Consider the following 22,058-nt stretch of genomic DNA (forward strand, 5'->3'; position numbering starts at 1 on the left):
AAATACGTACAATTTCTCATACATATGTTTACAACCAAAACCTAACCTGCCTTGACCTCGTTGTGTAGTGCCTTTGGTCTCAAGTGTCAGCCAAGAAACGTTGTTTTGGCTTTGTCTAGTCAGTTGGCTCGTTAGCTTTTGACATGGACTGCAAAGTTTGCAACAGTGCAGTCTCCAAGTACAAGTGCCCCTCTTGCAGAATACCCTAGTAAGATTTTACCCCTGATACATATTATGGTTGTTAAGGATGCGGTTGCTTGTAAATATTACATTGTTTTCAGAGACCTAGGTGCTATCAAATATTTTAAGACAGCCTCTAAATGTCTGATCTCACCTACTTAGTTTTCTTGTTTTATGCGTTCAACACATCTCTTATTGCAGTTGTTCACTGGCTTGCTGGAAGACACACAAGAGCGTAGAATGTGATAAAGTACCTGCCACTCCTTCAACCATCACACCTGCCGAGCCATCGAACACAGTTATTCCTGAAACACCTGCAGCAACGTACAACTTCCCTACCGAGGACACTGTGCCACCTGAGAAGTTAAAAGAACTAGGTTTGCCACTTTCTATGTGCCGAATTGGTCTGTCTGTTTTGTTGCAGTATGTTTGTTCTTTAACATGTGTTTTGGTAATTTGCAGGTGATAATCAACAGTTAAAGGATATATTGTGTAACCCACATGTACGTGCAATTATATCGTCCCTTGATAAAGCGACCAATCCTAGGCAGCTCCTCCATGAAGCAATGCAGGAACCTATATTTGTAGAATTTGTTGATGAATGTATGAGAACAGTTAATCCTCCATCAAAAGAAGAATTAGAGGAAGCAATGATGCAATTGTAGTATTTTTGATGCTTGCTTGTGTGTTTTTTTGTGTGTGTTTTTTTTCTGTTAGTCATATTTTGTGATGGAATCTTAGCTGTGAAGCAGTGCTGTATCCTTTGTTTTGTGGAGTGATGGCTTGGTTGTAATCAAGCAACAAACTTGTTGTTTTGGATTTTACTGTATTTACTAGACACATTATCTTTTGTAAACTAATAATTAAGTACAACTGCAAATTGCAGAACTACAAAAAAAGTTATATTTTGATCATGTTACATGAAATTTTATTTTAATTATTTGAACACCTGTAGGTTCCTATAATCAATGTCAGTCATAACGGAAATCATGCTGGCAGTGGTTTATCTTTGTACAAACAATTACTTACAATGATTAATTACAAACTATTCACACAATTTCTTAATGAACTATTTTCTTTGACTATCATATGGCCACTAGCTATGGCAAGCAAGTGTTGGAAAAATCATCTCACTTTTGTAATTATAAATACACTTTTGATCTATCATGAAAAAAGGATAACTCCTAAAGCAGATATTTACACAGTTTTTACACTATTAGAACAAGTAATTAGTGACAACATTTTATCCTAGAAATAAATTAATTGGATTTCACAATAAAGTCTTTGAGCTGCCGTCCGTAAGTTAGCCATGGATCTAGAAAGCAGCGTCACCAGGCAGGGAAGTTTGAAATGCGCAAATAAGCTCGCGTCTGTCTTTTCTTGAGCTTCTTGGTTTTGAGCAAATGTTCTCACGGGGGGAAGGCCCGTGAGGGACGCCAGTCGGCGCTACACCGCGTGATGGCGCGGGGAGTATTGGCAGGTGCGAGGCCGCACCACTGGCAAAACCGCACGGCTGCAGAATCGCCGAGCTGGGTTGAAAAGCGGCGCGCAGAACGCAGTCGGACCAGCTGGGAGATCAGGACTGCCGAGTCGGCCAAGCTGTTCCAGTTCACTTCTGGCCTCTTCAATCACCCGCCAAAAAAGGAAAACAGGAGAGGGCCGGCGAGACTCCGCGGCCGAGCGACTTTGAATCGCTTGAGCGCGGGGTATTGGCGCGTTGAGGGGGTTCAGAGGGTTCAGAACATGGCGGTGCCGTTGCCCACGGGGGTGTACACGTAGGGCGCCAGGTCCTCGGGCAGGGTGTAGCCGTCCAGCTCCTGCGCCAGCGCGAAGTACCGCCGGCGGACGTGGTGCGCGGCGGACTTGGGCTGCCGGTCCCTCGTGAAGATGCCCTTCTTGTTGCCGCCCACGCGAGTCACGGCTGCGGGCAGAGGGTCCAATCAGCGCAAAGGAACAACAAGAACCAACGGGGGAAATGGAGGGCCACTCACTCTGCGCCGTCATGAAGTCCGCGAAGTTCCAGATCATCTCGCCGATGAACCAGCCCTTCTTGCGGAGGTTGTCGAAGCCCTTGAAGCTCTCCGACATGAGCGACGTCTGGTACTCCTCGGACCACACGTACTCGGGCAGCGTGTGGAGGCCGCCGTACGTGTCCGCGCCGTACTCCATCATGATGAAGGGCTTGGCGTACTTGTGCCGCCAGTTGGCCATGTCGTTCTCCGTGGACGTCCGGATGGTCTCGATGCGGCCCGGGTACGAGTACCAGCCGTAGTAGCGGTTCACACCCACCACGTCCAGGTGCTGCGCCACGCGGTCCTCGTAGAACTGGCGCGCCAGGGCGGCCGTCACGGGCCGCGTCTTGTCCAGCTGCCGCACGTAGGTCGCCACGTTCCTGGGGGCGTTCGGGTTCGGGTGAGAACACTTTCACTTCTGCTTGACAAGGGACGTCGACGACCGAGTCGACGACTTACTTGAAGTAGTTGTCCGCGTCGGCGAGCTGGGTGCGGGGCTCGTTGGCGATGGACCACATGATGACGCTGGGCCTGTTCTTGTCCCTGCGGATGAGCTCGCCCAGAGAGTCCTTGTGCTTCTGCAGCAGCGTGGGCGAGTAGTTCCTGCAGACACGTTCGGGATGAGCAGGTCGTCTGCCTACGCCCAACAGTGGGCCAGCGGTGAAGCGGCCAAAACGCGTATTGAGCTCGTCGCTAAACATGGCGGTGGACTTACTCGGTGTCCACGCTGGGGCACTCGTCGATGACCATGATGCCGGTCCGGTCCGCGAAGTCCATGATCTCCTCGGCGTAGGGGTAGTGCGAGGTGCGGAACGCGTTGGCGCCCACCCACTTGAGCAGGTTGAAGTCCCTCACCAGCGTCGGGTAGTCCAGGCCCTTGCCGCGGATCTACAAAAACAGAGGGTGAGCAACCTTCTCGAACCAAGACGACGAGGATGTTGCGGGTACTCACGTTGGCGTCCTCGTGCTTGCCGAAGCCGCGGATGTAGATGGGCTTGCCGTTGATGAGCACCGTGGAGTTGGTCCACTCGATGGTGCGGATGCCCACGGGCTGCCGGTACACGTCGTCGTGGCCCCAGATGTGGCCCGTCACGCGCACCTGCAAGGAGTACCCCGCGTCAGTGGTTTGCCCGGGAGTACCCCGCGTCAGTGGTTTGGCGGGAACACCCCGCGTCAGTGGTTTGGCGGGAATACCCCGCGTCAGTGGTTTGGCATGAAAATGGCGCGTACCTGGAAGGTGTAGAGGTAGCCCGGGTCCGGGTCCATGAGGTAGGGCCACCACAGCCGCGCGTCGGGCACCTCGATGCGCCCCTTGAGGCCGTCATGGTCCGTGTGGCTGTACACGTAGTTGCCGTCGGCGTCCAGGACGTCGATCTGGATGCGCGGCGTCTCCCTGGACGTGACTCCGCCCAGCGCCAGCTGGTAGTTGATGTAGCCTGTGGGGAGCGAGCGGCGTGGCAACGTGACAACGTGACAATGCGACAACGTGACAACGTGACAATGCGACAACGTGACAACGTGACAAACAGGCAGGACTGCGCCAAGCTGCGCGGCACTCCGGCAGCACCACTCACCCGTGGCGCCATCCACGTCCGTGGTGATGGTGATGTCGTCCAGGTAGGTGTGCGGCGTCGTGTACAGGTACACCGGCCGGTGGATGCCCGCGTAGTTGAAGAAGTCGAACGTGTAGGACTGGATCGTCTTCAAGCCCATGTCCCTGCAACACCGCGGTGCGACCATGGCGATAAACAAGGACTCCGGAAATCAGCCGGTCGTTGTGCTGCGGGGCCATGCGGGGCCATGCGGGGCAGATCCTGTATGCACTTTTTAGAGAAAGCACATTCCAGGTAGCTTATCCCCGCGGCGTGCATGGTGGCGGGTTTGCCGAGAACAGTCTCCTTGTTTGTGCTCCGCTGCGCTCCACCGCGCGGCACGCGGCACGCGGCAGTGACAGTGCGACTCACGTGTTTATCTCGACGAGCCTGCCCTGGGGCACGGACTGCTGGTAGAGCGTGTTGTCCACCTCCACGGTCACGCGGTTCTTGGCGCCGAAGCGGAGCTTGGACGTGATCTCCTTCTCGAAGGGCAGGTGCCCGATCTCGTGCATCATCACCAGGTGCCCGTTGATCCACTGTCGGGGAGGAGGAAATGCAGTTTTAGTCAGTGTAGCGCCCGCGGACCGGCGGGTAGGCAACCCGGCGCGGCCGTCTGCTCGGCGGGGCGGTGCAGCGCGCAGGCGCTCAGTCTCCTTAAACGGTACTCACCACCTTGGCGGCGTAGTGCACGCTGCCGAAGCGCATCCACACCCGGGACGAGCCGGCGTCCCAGTTGGCGGGCACGAAGAAGGTCCGGTCGTAGTACGCCACGCCCACGTGGTCGCGCACGTACCGCTCCGTGGTCAGGTCGTTGTAGGAGGCGGGCACCGGCATGGGGATCACCTCGCCCGTCTGGGGGACCAAGATCATTTCAGCGTTTGGCGCGGTGACGGTCTCCGAGGCGGGAACCAGGCACGACGAAAGAGAAAGAGAAAAGACGAGAGAGGAAATAGGAGAGAGAGACGGGAGATAAACAGCAGGTTGGCAGACAGGGCGGGGCCAGCCTGCCAGCCTGCCAGCCTGCCAACCTGGCGGTGCATCATTGCGATTTGCATAGCCGTTTAAAGTGGCACACAATGTGTGCATCACACACTTTCACTGACTGACTGGCTGCCTGGCTGTGCCTCGCCGGGGATGCACTTCTTGACACGAAGCGCGGCAAAACGTGTGCGAGACATAGCGGTGGAACCGCCTCGGCGGCGTGCGCCACGCCGCGCCACGCCACGCCCCACCACGCCATGCCACGCCCCGCATCCACGTGGACCCTTTCGCCGGTCTGTGTTTGTGTACAGCGCGGCGTCCGCTGGTGTGCGTCTGTCAGTGTGTGTGTGTGTGTCCACGAGCGTGAGTGTGTCTGTGTGTGCGTGAAGTTTCCGGAGGAAAATGAAATGAGCAACGAAACGACCGAGAGTGGCGTGGCGAGGAGTAGCGGTCCTGCTATACCTTTGCCAACCTTTACCCGTGCTATGCAGCAGCTGCAAAAACGAATGCACACACACACACACCACACACACACACACACACACACACACGCACGCGCGCGCGCGAGCGGTGCAGGTCAAGTTTTTCTCCAGCCAACACTTGTCGGCGTATTTGCTTTTCGGCTTGGCGGCCTTTTGTGCGTCGGCATGGCGGCGCGCCGCGGAGGGCAGCCTATGTGGAAGTCCCACTCGGTGGCTCAGTCGGTTAGCGGGTCGAACTCGGTTGCTCTTCCTCTCCCTGCCGAGGCGGTCTCGTGCATAAAGCTATTGTTGCCAAATTGGTTGCAATATTTTCGTCGGAGTGTTATTTTTTCAGAGCAGTTGTTGGTTTAAAATAAACGTAAGGGCCCGCGCCTAGTTTACACATCGCTGGAGCGTGAGACTCGTCAATCGCGGTTCCCGCGACCTCTCCTGCTTTACGGACGACCCCTTCATTGTCTCTCTCTCCTCACACGTCTTGAGTGTGAGAGGGCCAGCGCGCTGAGAGCCGCGCCGTGAGCTACGGCAGCGTCATAATTTGCATGGAGTGTATGCAAATAATTTTTGGGCCGGCTTGTCGATCGCCGACACTGGAGTCAGTGACTGGAGTCTGGAGTCAGCGACTGGGTGTGAATAAAGATGAACAGTCGTCGTGACGAAGCACAAATAAATCAAGTGCGGCAAAAGTGTTGAACGCTGCGGTCCCGCCCCGCCCCGCCCCGCACCGCACCGGCTCGGTTCGGCTCGGCTCGGCTTGGCTCGGCTTGGCTCGGCTCGGCTCCGCTCCGCTTAGCTCTGCTCTGCTCGGCTCGGCTCGGCTCGGCTCGGCTCGCATTTCTTGGATCATTGGTACCACCTAAGGTTTCAACACGTCATTCGTTTGCCTGTGGAACTTGGTTCGTGATTGTGAAAAAGTGTCGCACGCGCGCTCCAGATCACCTACACACACACGCACACACACACGTACACACACGACGCGCGTACAGCCACTCACTCACTCTTGCATGAATGCATTCACGCGGCGCGCACACACACACACTCATGGGCTCACGCGAGCGTATGAGCGGAACAGTGAGGTGTTGACGTGGGCTCGAAACAGACGAATGGCAGGGAATGCGGCTATGTGGCTACACCAAAATAATAATTCTTAAATTAAAAATTAATTTTTTTTAAAAAATTAAAATAAGTGTTTTGATGTATTTTTTCCTAGTATGAAATCGTTTCCTAATAGATCAAGATTTTTTTCTTAAAAAAAAAAAAAAACAAAGAACGAAAAATTTTAGAAAATCTTTTTTTTAAGGTGCCGAGACGTATCGGTCGAGCAGACAGACAGACAGACAGACAGACAGACAGACAGACACGCTTACCTGGGTGAGGTCCTGGTGGAACCAGCGCTCCCTGCTGCCCTGCTCGGGGTCCTCCTCGGGGCACAGCCGGAAGTTCCAGACGCCGTCCAGGGTGCGGACGTCCCTGGACTCGGACTCCCGGGGGAACAGCATGCCGCCGGGCGACACGGCGCCCTGGACGTCCCGGACGAGGTCCTGCAGGCCCAGCGCCAGCGCGGCCAGCGCGGCCAGCAGCGCGCCGCTCCTGCAGCAGGACGAGGGTCTCCGTGAGCACGAGGACCACGTCAACAGTGTCCGCACGCCAGGGGTGGGGGTCATGACCCAACCCTTCGCTGTTAATGAGAAGCCCGAGGGTGCAATTGGCAATTGGCACGAAGCCCGTCCATGAGGTGCGACAAGGTCCTGTCGTCGCGCTTACGTGCACGGCATGTCGCCGCGCCCGAACACGATCCACATCAAAACAGCGATGTGCGATTTTACGAGACGTCTAGCCTAGCCGGAGTCAAGGCCGCGTGAACGAAGGGGCGGTTGTGGCCGCGCCGCGCAGACCGACTCGGTTATGCTTTGATGAGACGGAGAGAGACAGAGAGAGAGAGCGCGAAAGTCGGCGACAGTGGCGCGCCGCGCTGTAACCGCCGCCGCCCTCGCCCGCGAGGCCCCTGCACGGCGTGTCTCTGTCTCTCTCGCACTCGCGGGGCGCGCCGCAGAGCGAGACGTTCGGGATACAACCGATGATCCCTGAGAAGAAGAGAGCATTGTGTCTTTGCGGTCAGTGGAAGGAAAGAAAGAGACAGCCATTAAACGCCAAACGACTTTGGAAACCGAATCGTCTCAACGACCTGCACGGCTAACGTGGATCCCCTGGCCTGGAGCGCTGGAGCGCGCTGGAGCCTTGAACCCTGTGGGAGTCCTCCAGTCCCTCCAGTCCCTCCAGTCCCTCCAGGCCCCCGGGGTGGCGCGCCTCCAGCCAGACGGGCCCGTGTGCCTCGTGTACCTCGCGAACTGGCGGCAGGTTCAAGTTGGAGTCATGGCCCCGGAGGAAAAGTGGGGGGGGGGGGCTCGATCGATTAATCAGATGGCTCAGGGCGTTTCGGCAAGGCAGCTAATTGTCTAGAGCGGTGAAGCACGTGCTGTACACGAACGTACCCTGCGCGTGGTGCCTGGGGGATGCCAGCATGATGGGCAAGTTTCAGCTTTGCATTTCTGCGGGAGCACGCCACGCAAGTTCAGCGCGAGTTTCACCTCATTGCTTTCCGCAGCCATATCGCTCCCCGTTTCGGCCGTTTCCCCGACTCACGTCGCGATGCATGTCCTCTCCCCGCGGGGACATGCTGGGGACGCGCCGCGAGCAAAAGTGAATGCTAGACACCGCGTATCCGCGGCGTATCGCCTCGCGTGACGGTCGCAGTCGAGCCAATCGGCCGAACCAGCTCCGACTAACTCGATCAGAAAGAGCAGCACTCACGATTGATCTGAACTTCCGGCCCGCTGGCCGCTGTTTGATACGGCAGACCCTCTCTGTCGCACTCCCAGGCCGTCCGCAGGGGTGCGAGAGAGACAGAGCGACAGTCAGGCGCCTGCGTCGCGGCGGGTAGGCAGCACCGCCGAACACGCGTGCGCTGCGAGACGAGGGTTGCCTACCCTGCTGCCTGCAGGCGCTAGGCTCGCTGAACCCTCTTCCTTGAGTTTCACAGCAAGAGGGTATTCCGTGACAAACGCTGAGCTAGACAAATCGGCAAACCGAAAACTGGGCTGCCCTCCCTCCTTTGCGGTGTGTGTTTCCACGCCGCGTCGACGTCGCACCGTGACTGCCTTTGGAAACAAGAGGTAAGGATTTATGCTCCCGCCGGTTTTCACACCCCCATACACGCACACAGACACACACTCGCTCACGGAATAATTTGCACACACACACAACGCAAACGCACTTTGCGCGCGTGCACGCATCCCCGCATCCTGGGCCAAAAAGGCGCCAAGCCCGTCGGCGCGGCGTCGTCGGCGTGCCTCGGCCGCGCGGGCACGACGTCGACGGCGTCCTCGCGTCCGGCCGCGCCGCTCCGCCGCGCCGCCCGCCGCCGCGCGTACGTCGCCGGCCTGACAGGGACATCGTAAAGCCATCGCGCCGATCAGGACGCCGAGGAGGCCAAGGAGGGGCCGGCCAAGGATTGAACGCGGCTGGGCGGGGCGGGGCACGGCGGTGCGCGGCGGGGGAGGACGAGTTGTTTACCTGCGTTGCTCTCGTTGGTTCAACGAACTCCCCGGCGTGTCCGCGACCGTCCCGGTCCGTCCGCATCCTAGCCGTCCTCGCCGTCCTGGCGCTCATTCCCCTGATTCCCCATTCCGGAGGCGTAGGCCGGGATGAGGGTATCGACAAAGGGGTCCGCCCGACGGCACGCCGCCGCCGCGCCGCCACACCGCCAGTGCACACCGGCGTCGCGCATGCTTATGGTGTGCCGATGAAACCTAATGAATGAGTGAGCGTGTGGACAGCCGCGCGCTTGGAACTCAATCACGGGGCGCGCTCGCAGTGTATCGACGCGAAAAAGGAGGAAAAAGGAGGGAGACGGCTCATTGCCTCGAATTTCCCTCCACCCCGCGAGGGAGACAGAGCTAATATCAACCCGCCGGGGGCCGGGCGGGGCCGGGCGGGGCCGGGCGGCACTGATTGACTCACCGAGGGACAGGGACAGGACCCGGGCACACTCACTCTCTCTCCTCTCCCTCACACACGCGTTGCCACACATTTGAGAAGCGGAAAAAAGGCGAGATTATCGAGCTATCGCAACCCCACACTGGCTGCACAGTGGTGGTACGCCTGTCAACCGGTCAACGGTCCCAAAGCAGTGATGGACTAACGGCCTACCCCTGTTCCTGGTTTGATTGGGCCATGGAGCTGCTGGCTTCCGTAATAACGTGCTGCTGATAAGCTGATAGCGCCGCTGGAACGCGGGGGAGGGGGGGGGCCTCCAGCGGTAGCGGCAGTCGCTCCAGTGAGCCGCGGCAAACACGACGCATGCACGCCCGCCATGCAACCATGCACACCAGGCACACACGCGTGCCGATGAGTATCAGTGTATCAACCTCGCGACCCCGTTGCGAGGCCGGGTTGCACTCTCCACGGCCTTTGTCTCTTTCTCCCTCTCTCTTTCTCTCTCTCTCTCCATTGTGGCTCAATTTGCCTCTCTTGGCGTCCGCGCGTGTGTTGTGATGTGTTGTGAGCCGGCTGTCACGCTGCGGCACTGCACTGGGCTCTCTGAGTTCAGAACCCGCTAGGGTTCCTGGGCCTTTGAAAGCTCCCTGCCCTCTCACCCACCACGTCATCACTTTTTGTCCAGGCTTCAAAAATGTCATAAAACCCGATGATCACGCTACCGAAATTTTTCTAAATCCGACAGTGGTTTCATTGTCAAAATTCATCAGCAGCTGTAAAACTTTGGTCATTCGAAACTCACGCAGTGCACAGGGCCCATGGCAAAACTTGGGCGGTGAGAAATCCAGCCTGACTTGTATATTGTTGTCGCGTGCTCCGCGCCTCGGGTCACGGCGAACGCGTGCGGCCGTGCGGCGCGCGGCACCATGGCGGCGCCGTACTGGTCCTGCGGGGTCCAGCCTCCGTCCGAACAGCGGTTTCTGTCTCTCTCGCTCTCACGGGGCGTGCCGCTTGGGGCGAGAGAGACAGTGGTCAGACAGTGTGGTTGCTCAGCGGTGACAAGAATCGGAAAGAAAATGGCGAGTTGGTCCCACTCTTCCAACAAACTCGCGCACTTTTCTAACGGAATTGCCTTTGCGCGTTGCCGATGATGGGGCGACCACCGTGAGCAAGGCGCTGCCCTCGTCTCGTCGGCCTGCGTGTGCAAACTTCGTGCAAACAAGAACGGAGTCCCCATAAAGAGTCTGATCTGCGGCGCTGCGGCGCTGCGGTGCTGCGGCACTGCAAAATTGTCGCCTTGTCGCCGGCGGCGTGAGTCCGCTCGCGACACGCGTTGTGTGACGTGTGATCAAAAGTGAAAACGCGACGAGGCGACGTCGCGACGCTCGTCGGACGTGAAGTATCCGCTTTATAGCGCGTCAGCCTTGGCGACGCGGTCGACAAAAAGACGAAAAAGCGGCGACCCACGACGCCGGCGCCGGGAGTCGAACCGCGACTCTGTGCTCCGCAGAGCAGCGCCTTCCTCGCGCGCGTCGAAAAGAAAGTTGATTCGCTTCTGCATAAGATCAGCAGCGCGAACGCGGGGCAAAAATCGTCTCGGCCGCTAACGCGACCGGTAGCCCGGGTTCGAATCTCTCCGGCGCCGGTTCCTAATTGCTGCATTTTTTTTCGGTTTCTTCTTTTCCAATTGTCATTGTCAATGCCACCGCCGCTCGTCAGCGCACGTGCAGCGTGCAGTAGCGCAGACGCCAGAAGAAAGTCCTCTCCGCACTCACCGCATGTTTGGGACCGCGGGCGTCGCTGCCGGTGGCGGTGCAGGCCGCGGTGCAGGCCGCGATCCACGCCGCAAGCCCTCTCAGGACGGAGGGCGGGCCGCTCAGGTCGCGCTGCTGCCGAAGGTGGCCTCCAGCGTGGAGCCCACTGTGGTGCTCACTGGCGGCAGGCCGCTGTCGTCGTCCTGGGGCACGGCCTTGCTGGACAGCGGGGCTCCAGCGTGCTCCTGGCCGACACTCCACGACACTGCTTGCTTGGCGGCGCGGCCCTGGCGCGGCCCGCGTCCACGCTCGTGGGGGTCTCGACGACGGCGAGCTCCGCGCACCTGGTCCGTCACGTCTAGTACCCCCGGCCGCGCGCCACACACTGCAGTCAGCTGGGCTGAGCCGCATGGAGCGAGGTGGTACGGCCGGCGCGGGCGTGCGCGAAGCTGCGGGGCGGGGCGTGGCGGGGCGGGGCGTGGCGGGCGCGGTGGTGTGGCGGGCGCGGTGGGGTGGCGAGGGTGGGTGCGGTGGGGCTCCAGCTCCACGCGGTCTGGCCCGCCCCGGCCGGCCGCTCGACTCGCCCTTCCCCGCAGGGAAATTTCCCACTGCATGTTTGAAATTCTGGAGAGGTCTTTGGAGTGGGTCCAGCTAGAGGTAACCGCAAATAAAGTAATATTTTTAAAATTTTCGAAATTTAAAACTTGTTGTCAGAGCAAAAAGTAATTGGTGTAGAAAACTCTGCAGTAAATTTTCCGTTTGGTCTCGATTCCGGAGGGTGATCATAAGGCAGCGCCGAGTAGCTAAAACTACTGTCTACTCGGACAGACCAGCTGCTACTGCAGCGTTGCTCTCTGGCGACTTTGGCGAAAAGGCACGTTGCGGAGGGCGTGGCGGCGTGGCCGCGCGGCCCTTGAAAACGAAAGTGCCGGTGGCTGGGTAGGGCCCGAGGGCCATGGGCCGCCATGGGCCGCCATGGGCGCAGGGCAGGGCAGGGCGTGGTGTACAATCGGGGGCAGAGGGTACGCGGCCAGCACCAGCCAGCACCAGCCAGCACCAGCCAGCCGCGGGTCACGGTCCGGGCTCTCGCCGTGTGAAAGTGCACTGCAAGTGCACTGCAAGGGGTGCACGCCGACGCCGCAGAGCCCGCGCTGCACATCCGGTACCTGTTACCAGTGTCGTTGTCGCGTCCCGTCTCTTCTTCTTCTTCTTCTTCTTCTTCTTCTTCTTCTTCTTCTTCTTCTTCTTCTTCTTCTTCTTCTTCTTCTTCTTCTTCTTCTTCTTCTTCTTCTTCTGCAGCTGGCAATGACATTGGTCACGCTACTGGTCCGATTCGCGAACCTGGAATGAGATCCAATCGGAGGACTGTCATAAAATTTAGATGGAGTGCCTGGCAGCTGAGCTGTCCCTACAACGCAACTTTCCATCCGACGCCCTGCCGCCATGCTGCCACTCTGTCGCCCAGCCCGCCCCGCCCCGCCCTCTATACACTCTTGCGAGGGAAGAGGGGAAAGAGTCGCGTCGCCGAGGCTGCTCGGAAGCAAAAGAATACCTTTCGTGGTTTGGGGAGTCAAAGTGCTCGGCCGGCAGTCGCGCTCGCGTCTCGCAGTGGCCGGCCGCTCATTATCAGGTTTCCCTGGCCAGTGGAGCAGTGCTGGCAACTTAATGATCCCAGCGTGGACAGGCCGCGGACAGGCCAGCCAACCCCCGCGTCGCCGCGTGCTTGGAGGCGTAGCGGACCCTGCGAATTTCCAGGAGAATTCTCGGAAAGCGTCTTCACTTCGCAGGCTGGGGCCATCCGCGAAAGACGCGCGAGCCTGCACATCTTCTGACTAGCGCCATGCTCGACGCCTTCGAGATCCACAGGGACCTGGCCTGAAATGCGCGGGGCGCGGTGTTTCTCAAGCGGCAGCAGGCTCTAGCCCGAAAGTACAAAGCGACCCCGACCCAGACCTCCTCTGGCGAGCATCAGTGTCGCCCTGGAGATCTGGGTCGCTGGGTCGCCCAGACGGCCTGGCTCCGTCTGGCTGCGGCCATGCGGCGGCAGCGGGCGGCAGCGGGCGGCAGCCCATGGCCCAGCCCACCAAGGGCCGAGGACCAATAAGGGCCTAAAGTGTCCTTCAGGCACCGCCAAGTCTGCCTGTCTGCCTGCGTGTCTGTGCGCTCCTGCTTCTTGGCACGGCCCGCTCGATTTCCGATCGCTTTGATGAAATCCAGACCTCATCTTCACCGGCGAGGCAGCAGCCAGGCGACGCGACGTGGCCACCTTCTCCACTCCATCACTCCGGGCTGGAGTCTCTGGAGTCTCTAGCACGCGCCGCCGCGCCGCCAAGCCACGCCAAGCCACGCCAAGCCACGCCAAGCCACGCCCCCGAGCCCCGGCCAAGGGTCCGTCTTACACTACTTTGTCCAAATCGGCTGCTAGCCGACGGCGATGATGGTGGTTTCCGAGGAAGTGTTGTCATTCCACGCAACACGTGTGTTTTTGATTGGGGCCTGGTTGCCATGGAAACCACCGGGACGACATCCAGCCGCCGCGTTAAAGACGCGCCGTTCCACTCTACACGACACCTGCCCACTAAACTGCATAGAGATGCGAGCGGGCTGCAGCAGGCTGTGGCCGCACTGGCAGGACTCGGCTCCGGGCCCCAGGCTCCAGACCCCATTTACTCCAGGCTGAGCGACCTATTTTTACCTCCAGCAAACTCCAGAATGCAATTGAAACCAAGTAAACTCCAGTCTCGCGAACTCCAGACTCCAGCAAGCTGCTGCTGGTCTCGTGCCCCCGAGCCTCCAGGCTCCAGAGGACACACGATGCCCTGCCCGGCTACTTTTTACTGCTCTTTTATGGCGCGAACGTTACACGGACAAACCGGTGTGAACGACAGAGCCGTGTAAACACAGTCCGATTACAGCCATCCTTGTCACGCGCTGGGATTCACGGCGGCAGGGTCAGCAGTACCCTACAAACGACAAGCACCGTCTCCGTCGATCCAATTAAGTCTAATTTACCCCGTTTCTGGTGCTTTGTCAAAGTTCAATGTTTTCTGAATTTGAATGTCTTTAAAGACGCGCACCTTTTTGTGCCGCTGGAAGCAACCTAAAATTCATTTGTGCCGTACAAGACTTCCACATTTTTCATGCCCTGAAGAGAATGTCTGGTGCTTTGAAGGGTATCATGCGCTAGGTGCTACACACATGGAAGCTGGGACAGGGAACCTGCAGCGCCGACTTGGTCCAGTTTCACTTTCTTCCAGAGTTTCGATCACACCGGTCAGGTGTGGCAGGTCAGGCAGCGCGCGACTGGCCCACTGCCATCTGGCCCCTTGAGTCGCCGTGAGGTCCGTCAGCCCGCCGGGCTAGACGCCGGAACCGCCCACTCAAAGTCGGGGCGCATCTTTGACGCGCAGATGCACGCAGATGCAGGAGAAAACTTGACCTCCACGGGGATTTGAACCCACGTCACTCTTACTTTCTTTCTCCTTTCCCTGTGCGCCATTGTCTTCTCGAGAAGGCCAGGTGACGACACGGCCCTGGACACAAGATTGCCCGGATTCTCTTCCTCGCTTGTCGGTCAAGTCCAACTAACCGACAAATATGAGACAGACAACAACGGAAAACAGGTTGGGCGCCTTTCTTTCCCTCTTGCTCTGCTTCTCCGTCTCTGATCCCTGGACCTCTCCTTCTCTCAATCGTGTCCCTCTCTCTCTTATCCCTGGCGCTGGGCTGGACTTTGCCGTCTCTGCTCACTAATTTTGTCAGTAGTATGGAACCCTCATTGTTACAGTCCGCCATCTTGGAGGCCCCCTTGCTCGCGGATCGTGTCTTTCTGATCCTCTGCGTCATCGAGGTCCTCGTCCTCGTCATTGTTGTCATCCCCACTTCGAACTGCCAGCCACTGATTGCACGACACACGCGTTTCGCTCCGCCTCAGTGGCAATTCGCCGTTCGGCTCCTGGAGGCTCAAGGCTCTACACATCGCAGCGCTTGCCACCGCCGATCCGAAATAAGTGTGACCACGCACACGATGAGGTTTCTGCGGTTTCCAAGTTACCTTGAACCTGCCGCCCTGTCGCCACGGAGCCAGGGTTCGCGCCTTCCAGGATACGTGCCGGCACCTCAAAATGCTGTCCCATTCTGGTGGGCTGGCAGCCGGGGTGCGGCGAAACAGGCCGGCTGATATACTAGCGGGTGTGAGATCATTTGCCAATCGGAACCAGTCCTTCTTTATTGCCGGTGTATTATTATTCATGGACCCAAAGTTTCGGCCTGAATTCTGTAAGACTCGATCGCTCGTAAACTCGTCGCAATTTTAGCCGGCTTTGCTGCCGCGCTTGCGATATTGCGTCCGCCCGGGCAACTTTCTTTCTAATAAAGCCACCGCCGCTTTATTTTTCATAACTCGGTTCGGCGGCCTTGATACCGATACTGCCGGGACGGCCGCGACGAACGGGGAGGGGAAAACGGGGCGACCGTAAAGGCGCACAGGCTTGACAAAGAAATTGATTTCGCCAACTCTGGACATCGCGTAAAAGAGTGAAGGGCCCTCCCCGCCCTTGGCGGACTTTGGCAGCCTTTGGCGGCTTGCCCTGAGAAGAAAACTGGCCCTGGCTGCCCACAACCAGCCACCGCCCGAAGGCTCTGGCCGGTGAGTGACGTCACTACGAGCCAATAGAGAGGGCTGGGACAGCCTGTGGGGTCAGCACTCGCGGTGGCCTCTAGAGCCTCGAGGCAGATCTTACGTGCGTAAAGTAAATATCTTTAGCATGGAACGAGTCAACCAAGGAGTCGCGGGTTCGAATCGCGACGCGACATTCTCATTTTCGAGTTTATGGCTGGAAAGCCGCCGGCTCTTCCTCTGTTTTCACTCTCACTCCAGCCAGGATGAGCAAAACAAAATGTGGCGCTCGGCAAACAGTGGAGAAGACCCGTCCGGGTCCTGTTTGACCAGCCGTCACAACAAACAAGACGGTTCACTTGGTTTCGGAAAGAAACATTTTGGTTGGCTGGGATTCGAACCGCGGCCCGCGCGCTGCTTCGCAGAGCAACCGCTTTCTGAGCGGGCCGCCGACTCTGACGCGACCGTTAGGAAGAGGATCAGTCTGCCCAGAGGTGGAAGGTCGCGGGGCCAGGCCTGCCACCACAATCGAACGAAACAATAAAAAGTAAACAGTTCACCACAGAGACGCGTGCAACTTTACCTAAAAAGCGACCTTCCCTGCTGGAACGGCAAGCGGCCTCGACGGGCTTTCGCAATGTTGTGTACATTTTTTTTTTGTCTTCTATTTTAAAGACCGCGCGGTGTACTTTTTCAGCGCGAGCAGCGCAAGGAGTTTTCTTGTCCAATACTGCAAATCTGCATTACGGTACTTCCTCTGGCAGCCTGCGCGCATGCAGGCTTAATCCCGGCGTGATGTCACAAAAACTAATAGTCCATACTGTGGGATTACTTTAAAGCAAAACGTTTTTTGCTGTAACTTTTTTCTCAGTAAAAAAAGAGGGGAAAAAATTGGTCGTTTGTGCCTTGGCTTGCACCTGACCGCAACCTTGTGGCCATGGAAGGTGGTGGAGGAGGAGGGAAGCTGCCTGTTGCCTGATCCATCGGTGCCAAGTTCGTTAGATTTATCCAGTACTCATCAATTATCTCAAATAGATTTCAGATATTTTTCTGTCCCTGTATTTTATACTCAGTAAAGTTGGTCGATATAATTGTCTTGTTAGTACAGCTGATTGCGTGCTTCTGGCGCACTCTTTGCACTTCGCGAGCACGCAAGGTGTCAAGGGTACCGGCTGACCGCTGCAGTTGAGGTCAATCGCGGAATCTAGTGGGACCCACATCAGAACCGCCTGCTGAGACTGATCAAAGTCACTTGTTCGTCCCCTTTTAGCAGGCAACCCAACTGGCGAGGCCGCCGTCGAAAGGGTTGCCTCTCTCTCGGCGCTGGTGCCACAGGAACGGGACTGACAACGCCTGTTTGGTGGCCTATCCACCCGGCGGAAGTCCTCCACAGGCTCCAGCACTGCACCGCCTCAGCTTCTGCCACCGCCCCCTTCCCTTTTCCACAGAAAAAAAAAACAAGGAACCCAGCGCCAACAGGCCTTATCGAGACACCGAATACTTATCACCGGTTCAGGGTTCGCGTGATGCAAGTTTTTTTAGGCTGATACCCCCACACTGTCAATTACGCCCATCATTCTTGTCGCGCTAATTGAAGGTCAGCCGAGCATCCGGCTCAATTTTTTGGCAGCGCTGACAGGTTGCCGCCGTCTGACATGAGTGGAAAAACCTTTAAATTTAAAAATATGGGCGTACATGTTTTCTGGGGCCTGTTGTTGCGAGGGTACGCAGCACTCTCCATTATCAGGAGGCGGTGCGTGCAGCCTGCTGCAGCCTGCTGGCTGCGTGGTGCCGAGCACGACGAGGACGGCGAGGACGACGTCCAACGGGACGTGGCGGTAGCCTTTCTACAACCAATTGCTGCCTGATATGGACAGCAGCCTTGCCGGGCCTTGCCAAAACCAGGTGGCCACCGCGACTTGCACATTAGGGCCAGACCGACACGGAGGTGAAGTAGCATCAATCCTTTTCATCTGGAACCTTTGACTTGAATTTCCGTCAAATATTTTTCTTGAATCCTGTGAAGAAGTGTCTAAGGTGTTTGTATTTTTGGGCGCAAGAATTTGAACGACGAATTTATAGCGGTTATTTGGCCAGAGGAAAGATGGAAATAGTCACGTCCGCGTAGTGCACTGCTCGCGCTGCTCCCACGCTTCGAGTCCTCGGGGTGCAGAAATGGGGCAGGACTCTTGTGACTGCAGGACACTCCACTCCAAGAGTCTCGGGGGTCACCGCCCTCTCCACTAATTGCAGCAAGGCGGTGACGAGTTTGCATTCTCTGGAAACAGCCAGCCACAGAGCACTCACTTCGAAAAAAAAAAACAACAAAAACATACATCGTGGCCAGAACGCCGCGGGGGCCAGCAGGCCCTTATACTAGTCCTGCAGTCCTGATAGTGAGCCGTCGCTCCACTCCAGCCAGAGTCGTTGACCTCTGGCCAAGATTCGGGACTTAGGGCCCTATCGTACCAAACAAAACACACTTCTCGACTCCATTTTCCGCAGCAACTTGTCAGGACTGTGGACTTCCCTCCGGGAAGCAGGTCGGGATAGTGTGCCTCCTACACCTTTCCGCGTGCCTGCACTAACTGCACCGCAGTACGGCCGACCCCTTGAAATATAGGTATGATCGTTTTGTCCAAGGCCACGGAGTTACTTGCTACAACGCGGCGGGGACGATGGAACACGTGTGCGGGACAGCGTCGCGGAAGGAACGCGGTGCAACGCGCTGCAACGCGCTGCAACGGGCTGCGATAAGTTTTACATTGAGGATGTGGCCGGTTGACCGCTACCGGGCCAGTCATCAACATTCTTCACAAGGTATCGCTAGCGGAGCTCGTAGATGTCTCTCAAAATAATTCTAAACACAAGCCGCCCATCCCAAGTGAAACGGTAAAAGTAATATTCACTGCGTCGTTTTTGGAAAGGTGCGCGTGGCGCGGAGCAGGGGGCGGTGGTGGGTGGCCTGCCTCTCACCTGTAGGGCATGCCCGTCGCGGTCCGCAGGTAGGTGGACGGGATAGGGTTGGGAGCGACCCTTTCGCGGGCGCGCAGACACCGCGAGGAGGTGGCCGCGGCGCGGCTAGGCTAGCCTCGCGAAGCGCCAAGCGGCACCGCGAGGCGCGGAGTGGCCAGGCCAAGCCAGCACTGAAAATTGAATGGCAAGACTGATGGCCAAAATTTGGTGAGACAAAAAAGTCTCGCCATTTTTTGGCGAGAAACAAAAGTCTCGCCATTTTTTTGTCGAGAAACTAAAGTCTCGCCATTTTTTGGCGAGAAACAAATGTCTCGCCAAAATATGGCAATAATTGCAACCCCACTCTATTTGATACTGGGAAATATATACCAATCAAGATCACTCTGGTAAACACATCACTAACTACAGTCTTTCAATTACTCAAGTTGAAAATAACACAGGAAGCTATCACTTTCAGATATGAAAATATTAATGTTAGGTTATATGATGTTAATTTGGTTTGCGTCAGCAAAGCGTTGCCCAACTATTTACTTTTTTTTGGTCATCGTTTAAAAAGACATTGGTCCAGTGGGAGGTCAATTTCAGTGTCCATGTAGTAAGAGATAATGTCTTTAATAAGAGGCCTAAACAAAGCAACATCCATGATGACACAAGTTCTTACTCACTCCTTTGACTTATTCCAATCCCCAGCTTAACCTTGCTGCACTTGGGCATTGTTGGAGGTTCCATGGACAGAACTCGGTTAATAAACTCGAGTTAAGAAAGTTCTGTGCACTATCTAGCACTCTCCGTTTCGCCGTCTCCACTGGACAAAATGCCAAAGTACAGCAGCAGCACTTTAAATCGCCAACACAGATATAATAAAGAAAACATTTTAGTGTACAGACAAGCAACACAGCAACAGGACTGCCATGTTGCAATTCATTTGTTGTCCTCGTTGTGTCGTCTGCTACAGTAGCATTTGTTTTGCGGTAGTGCCAACCTGCACTGCCTTCCAAAAGTAATTTTACAAGTAACGAAAAAAATGTATAGGTTGGCACTACCGCAAAACAAATGCTACTGTAGCAGACGACACAACATGGCAGTCCTGTTGCTGTGTTGCTTGTCTGTGCACTAAAATGTTTTCTTTATTATACCTGTGTTGGCGATTTAAAGTGCTGCTGCTGTACTTTGGCATTTTGTCCAGTAGAGATGGCGAAACGGAGAGTGCTAGATAGTGCACAGAACTTTCTTAACTCGAGTTTATTAACCGAGTTCTGTCCATGGAACCTCCAACAATGCCCAAGTGCAGCAAGGTTAGCTGGGGATTGGAATAAGTCAAAGGAGTGAGTAAGAACTTGTGTCATCATGGATGTCGCTTTGTTTAGGCCTCTTATTAAAGACATTATCTTTAACTACATGGACACTGAAAGAGACCTTTTAGGATCTGACTCACTGGACCAATGTCTTTTTAAACGATGACAAAAAAAGTAAATAGTTGGGCAACGCTTTGCTGACGCAAACCAAATTCACATAATATAACCTTACATTAATATTTTCATAACTGAAAGTGATAGCTTCCTGTATTATTTTCAACTTGAGTAATTGAAAGACTGTAGTTAGTGATGTGTTTACCGGAGTGATCTTGACTGGGATATATTTCCCAGTATCAAATAGAGTGGGGTTGCAATTATTGCCATATTTTGGCGAGACATTTGTTTCTCGCCAAAAAATGGCGAGACTTTAGTTTCTCGCCAAAAAAATGGTGAGACTTTTGTTTCTCGCCAAAAATTGGCGAGACTTTTTTTCTTTCCCCTAGGTTGGAATGAATTCTGACCTTTGACTTTTCAGTGAGGCCAAGCCAGGCCAAGCCAGGCCGAGCCAGGCCGCCCCACCACCCAGCCACCCACACCGGCCGGCGCCGCGATGCCTCACCGTGCGGCCCCGCGCCCGGGCCGCCTGGCTTAGTCACAATCCTGTTTCCTGAGTGTACGGAGTGACCTGTGCCGGTGAGCCGATGGCCCGGAGCCTGGAGTCAGTACAGTATGACACACGCTAGGGTTTACCCACTGTGAGCTTTCCAAGTTTGTTGGGATCATTCCTAGCAGAGGGCCACCAACTGATTGTGGCCCTCGTGGCCCCACTCTGCGAGACTCTGCGAGCAGGTCAGCACAAAATTGGGGCTTTTGGGGGCGTACGCAGGGCGTAAGCGGCTCGCTTGGCTGGCACTTCCTCCTGCCGCGGCAGGCCGGCCCTGCGGGCCCTGCACACATGTTGCTGGCGTCGTGGGGCTGCCCCGTGCCGCCCCTGCCCGCGTGGTGCCACCCCTCCGCACCCCTCCCCGCGCCACCCCCGCCCCGCCGGCCCCCAGCACCGCCGGCGCGGAGTCAGACGGCCGTGCCGCCGCCGACCGCAGTTGTTCTCCCTCACTCAGTCGCTGGTAGCAGCCGCCAGCCGCGGAGGGAGGTCCTGCTCGAGACGTTAGGTCCTGCCGAGGACGCGCGCGGCGCGGCGGCAGCGACACGCGTAGTGACACGCAGTGACAGTGTGCCATGGATAAGGACAACGCCGTTCTGGATAACTCCCGCCAAGGATACGGCACGAGCGGACCGGCGCGCGGAGCCTGCTGAGGACTTCATGTAAGGGCGTTGGACTGAAGGGCAGCCGGCTAGCGTTAAAAATTTGTGAACAAAACAGTTTTAGAGTCTCTGTAGCACCGTCACCTCTTCTATGCTACTGCTATAGAAAAATTACATACTTGTAATTTTACCTTAAAATCAAACGTTATTAGACCTTCGCCAGAAAAGCAGATCATACGGTTAAATCACGTCTTTCAAATTACAGTTGCGAGATAATTTATTTAAGAGATTCAAAATACTGTCGTGACAAAGTGCTTCCGAAAGATATTGTCAAAATACTCTCCGAATGTCTAAAGACACCAACTATTAATGTGAGCGGACAATATTTTAAATTTATTTCGTGCAGAGCGCACACATTTTCGTATCACAGCCCTAGTTTGTAAAACATCTGAAGGTATAATATAAAACACGCTGGACACTTTTTATCTAGTTTATAAATTTGAAACTTAGATCAACAGCAAAAGAATTCTCTTATCTGGAAAAAGTTTGAATCCGATTTCTCATTTGGCGCGCTAATTGTTTCGCCTGTATCCGCACCGGAAGTTTGGACGCGATGCAACGGAAGCTGCGCGCGGCCCTGGCAGAAAAAAGTGGGGGGAGTAAAAAGAGGGGGGGGGGTAAAGGGGGTTTTACGAAGCCCCTTCCATTTCAGCACAGCTCCCTTTCCTGTCAACCCGCATAGATCCTGGCATATTGCCTCTCTCCGAAGCACTGCCGCTTTGTCTGCACCGTACCGATAGTGACCTTCTGCCACACGCTCTAACGCGCGCGCGAAAACAAAGTTTTGGCGGGAGTACCGATGCGTGCCGTGCAAAGCTTGTGTCCGTGACGCGTGGCCCGGTCATGGTC

The 22,058-nt window shown here is 56.2% G+C and overlaps 2 protein-coding genes across 2 annotated transcripts; one reads left to right on the plus strand and one right to left on the minus strand.

Annotated features, from left to right (window-relative positions):
- The first annotated feature begins 17 nt into the window (after positions 1-17).
- LOC117644462 (zinc finger HIT domain-containing protein 3) lies at positions 18-1,237 on the plus strand. The gene is made up of 3 exons (XM_034383968.1): positions 18-208; positions 382-557; positions 643-1,237. Exons 1-3 carry the CDS (start codon positions 144-146, stop codon positions 843-845), a joined length of 444 nt encoding a protein of 147 aa, XP_034239859.1. The 5' UTR covers positions 18-143; the 3' UTR covers positions 846-1,237.
- Positions 1,238-1,286: 49 nt separating this feature from the next.
- LOC117644461 (beta-glucuronidase-like) lies at positions 1,287-6,795 on the minus strand. Its single transcript, XM_034383967.1, has 10 exons — positions 6,615-6,795; positions 4,457-4,639; positions 4,157-4,323; positions 3,767-3,909; positions 3,423-3,628; positions 3,145-3,291; positions 2,908-3,080; positions 2,652-2,795; positions 2,172-2,572; positions 1,287-2,101 (listed from the first exon to the last, which is right to left on the minus strand). The coding sequence occupies exons 1-10, from the start codon at positions 6,744-6,746 to the stop codon at positions 1,917-1,919; spliced, it is 1,881 nt and encodes a 626-aa protein (XP_034239858.1). The 5' UTR covers positions 6,747-6,795; the 3' UTR covers positions 1,287-1,916.
- Between the last annotated feature and the right edge of the window lie 15,263 nt (positions 6,796-22,058).

Source organism: Thrips palmi, unplaced genomic scaffold (genome assembly GCF_012932325.1).
Source record: "Thrips palmi isolate BJ-2018 unplaced genomic scaffold, TpBJ-2018v1 HiC_scaffold_18, whole genome shotgun sequence".
Lineage (NCBI taxonomy): Eukaryota > Metazoa > Arthropoda > Insecta > Thysanoptera > Thripidae > Thrips > Thrips palmi.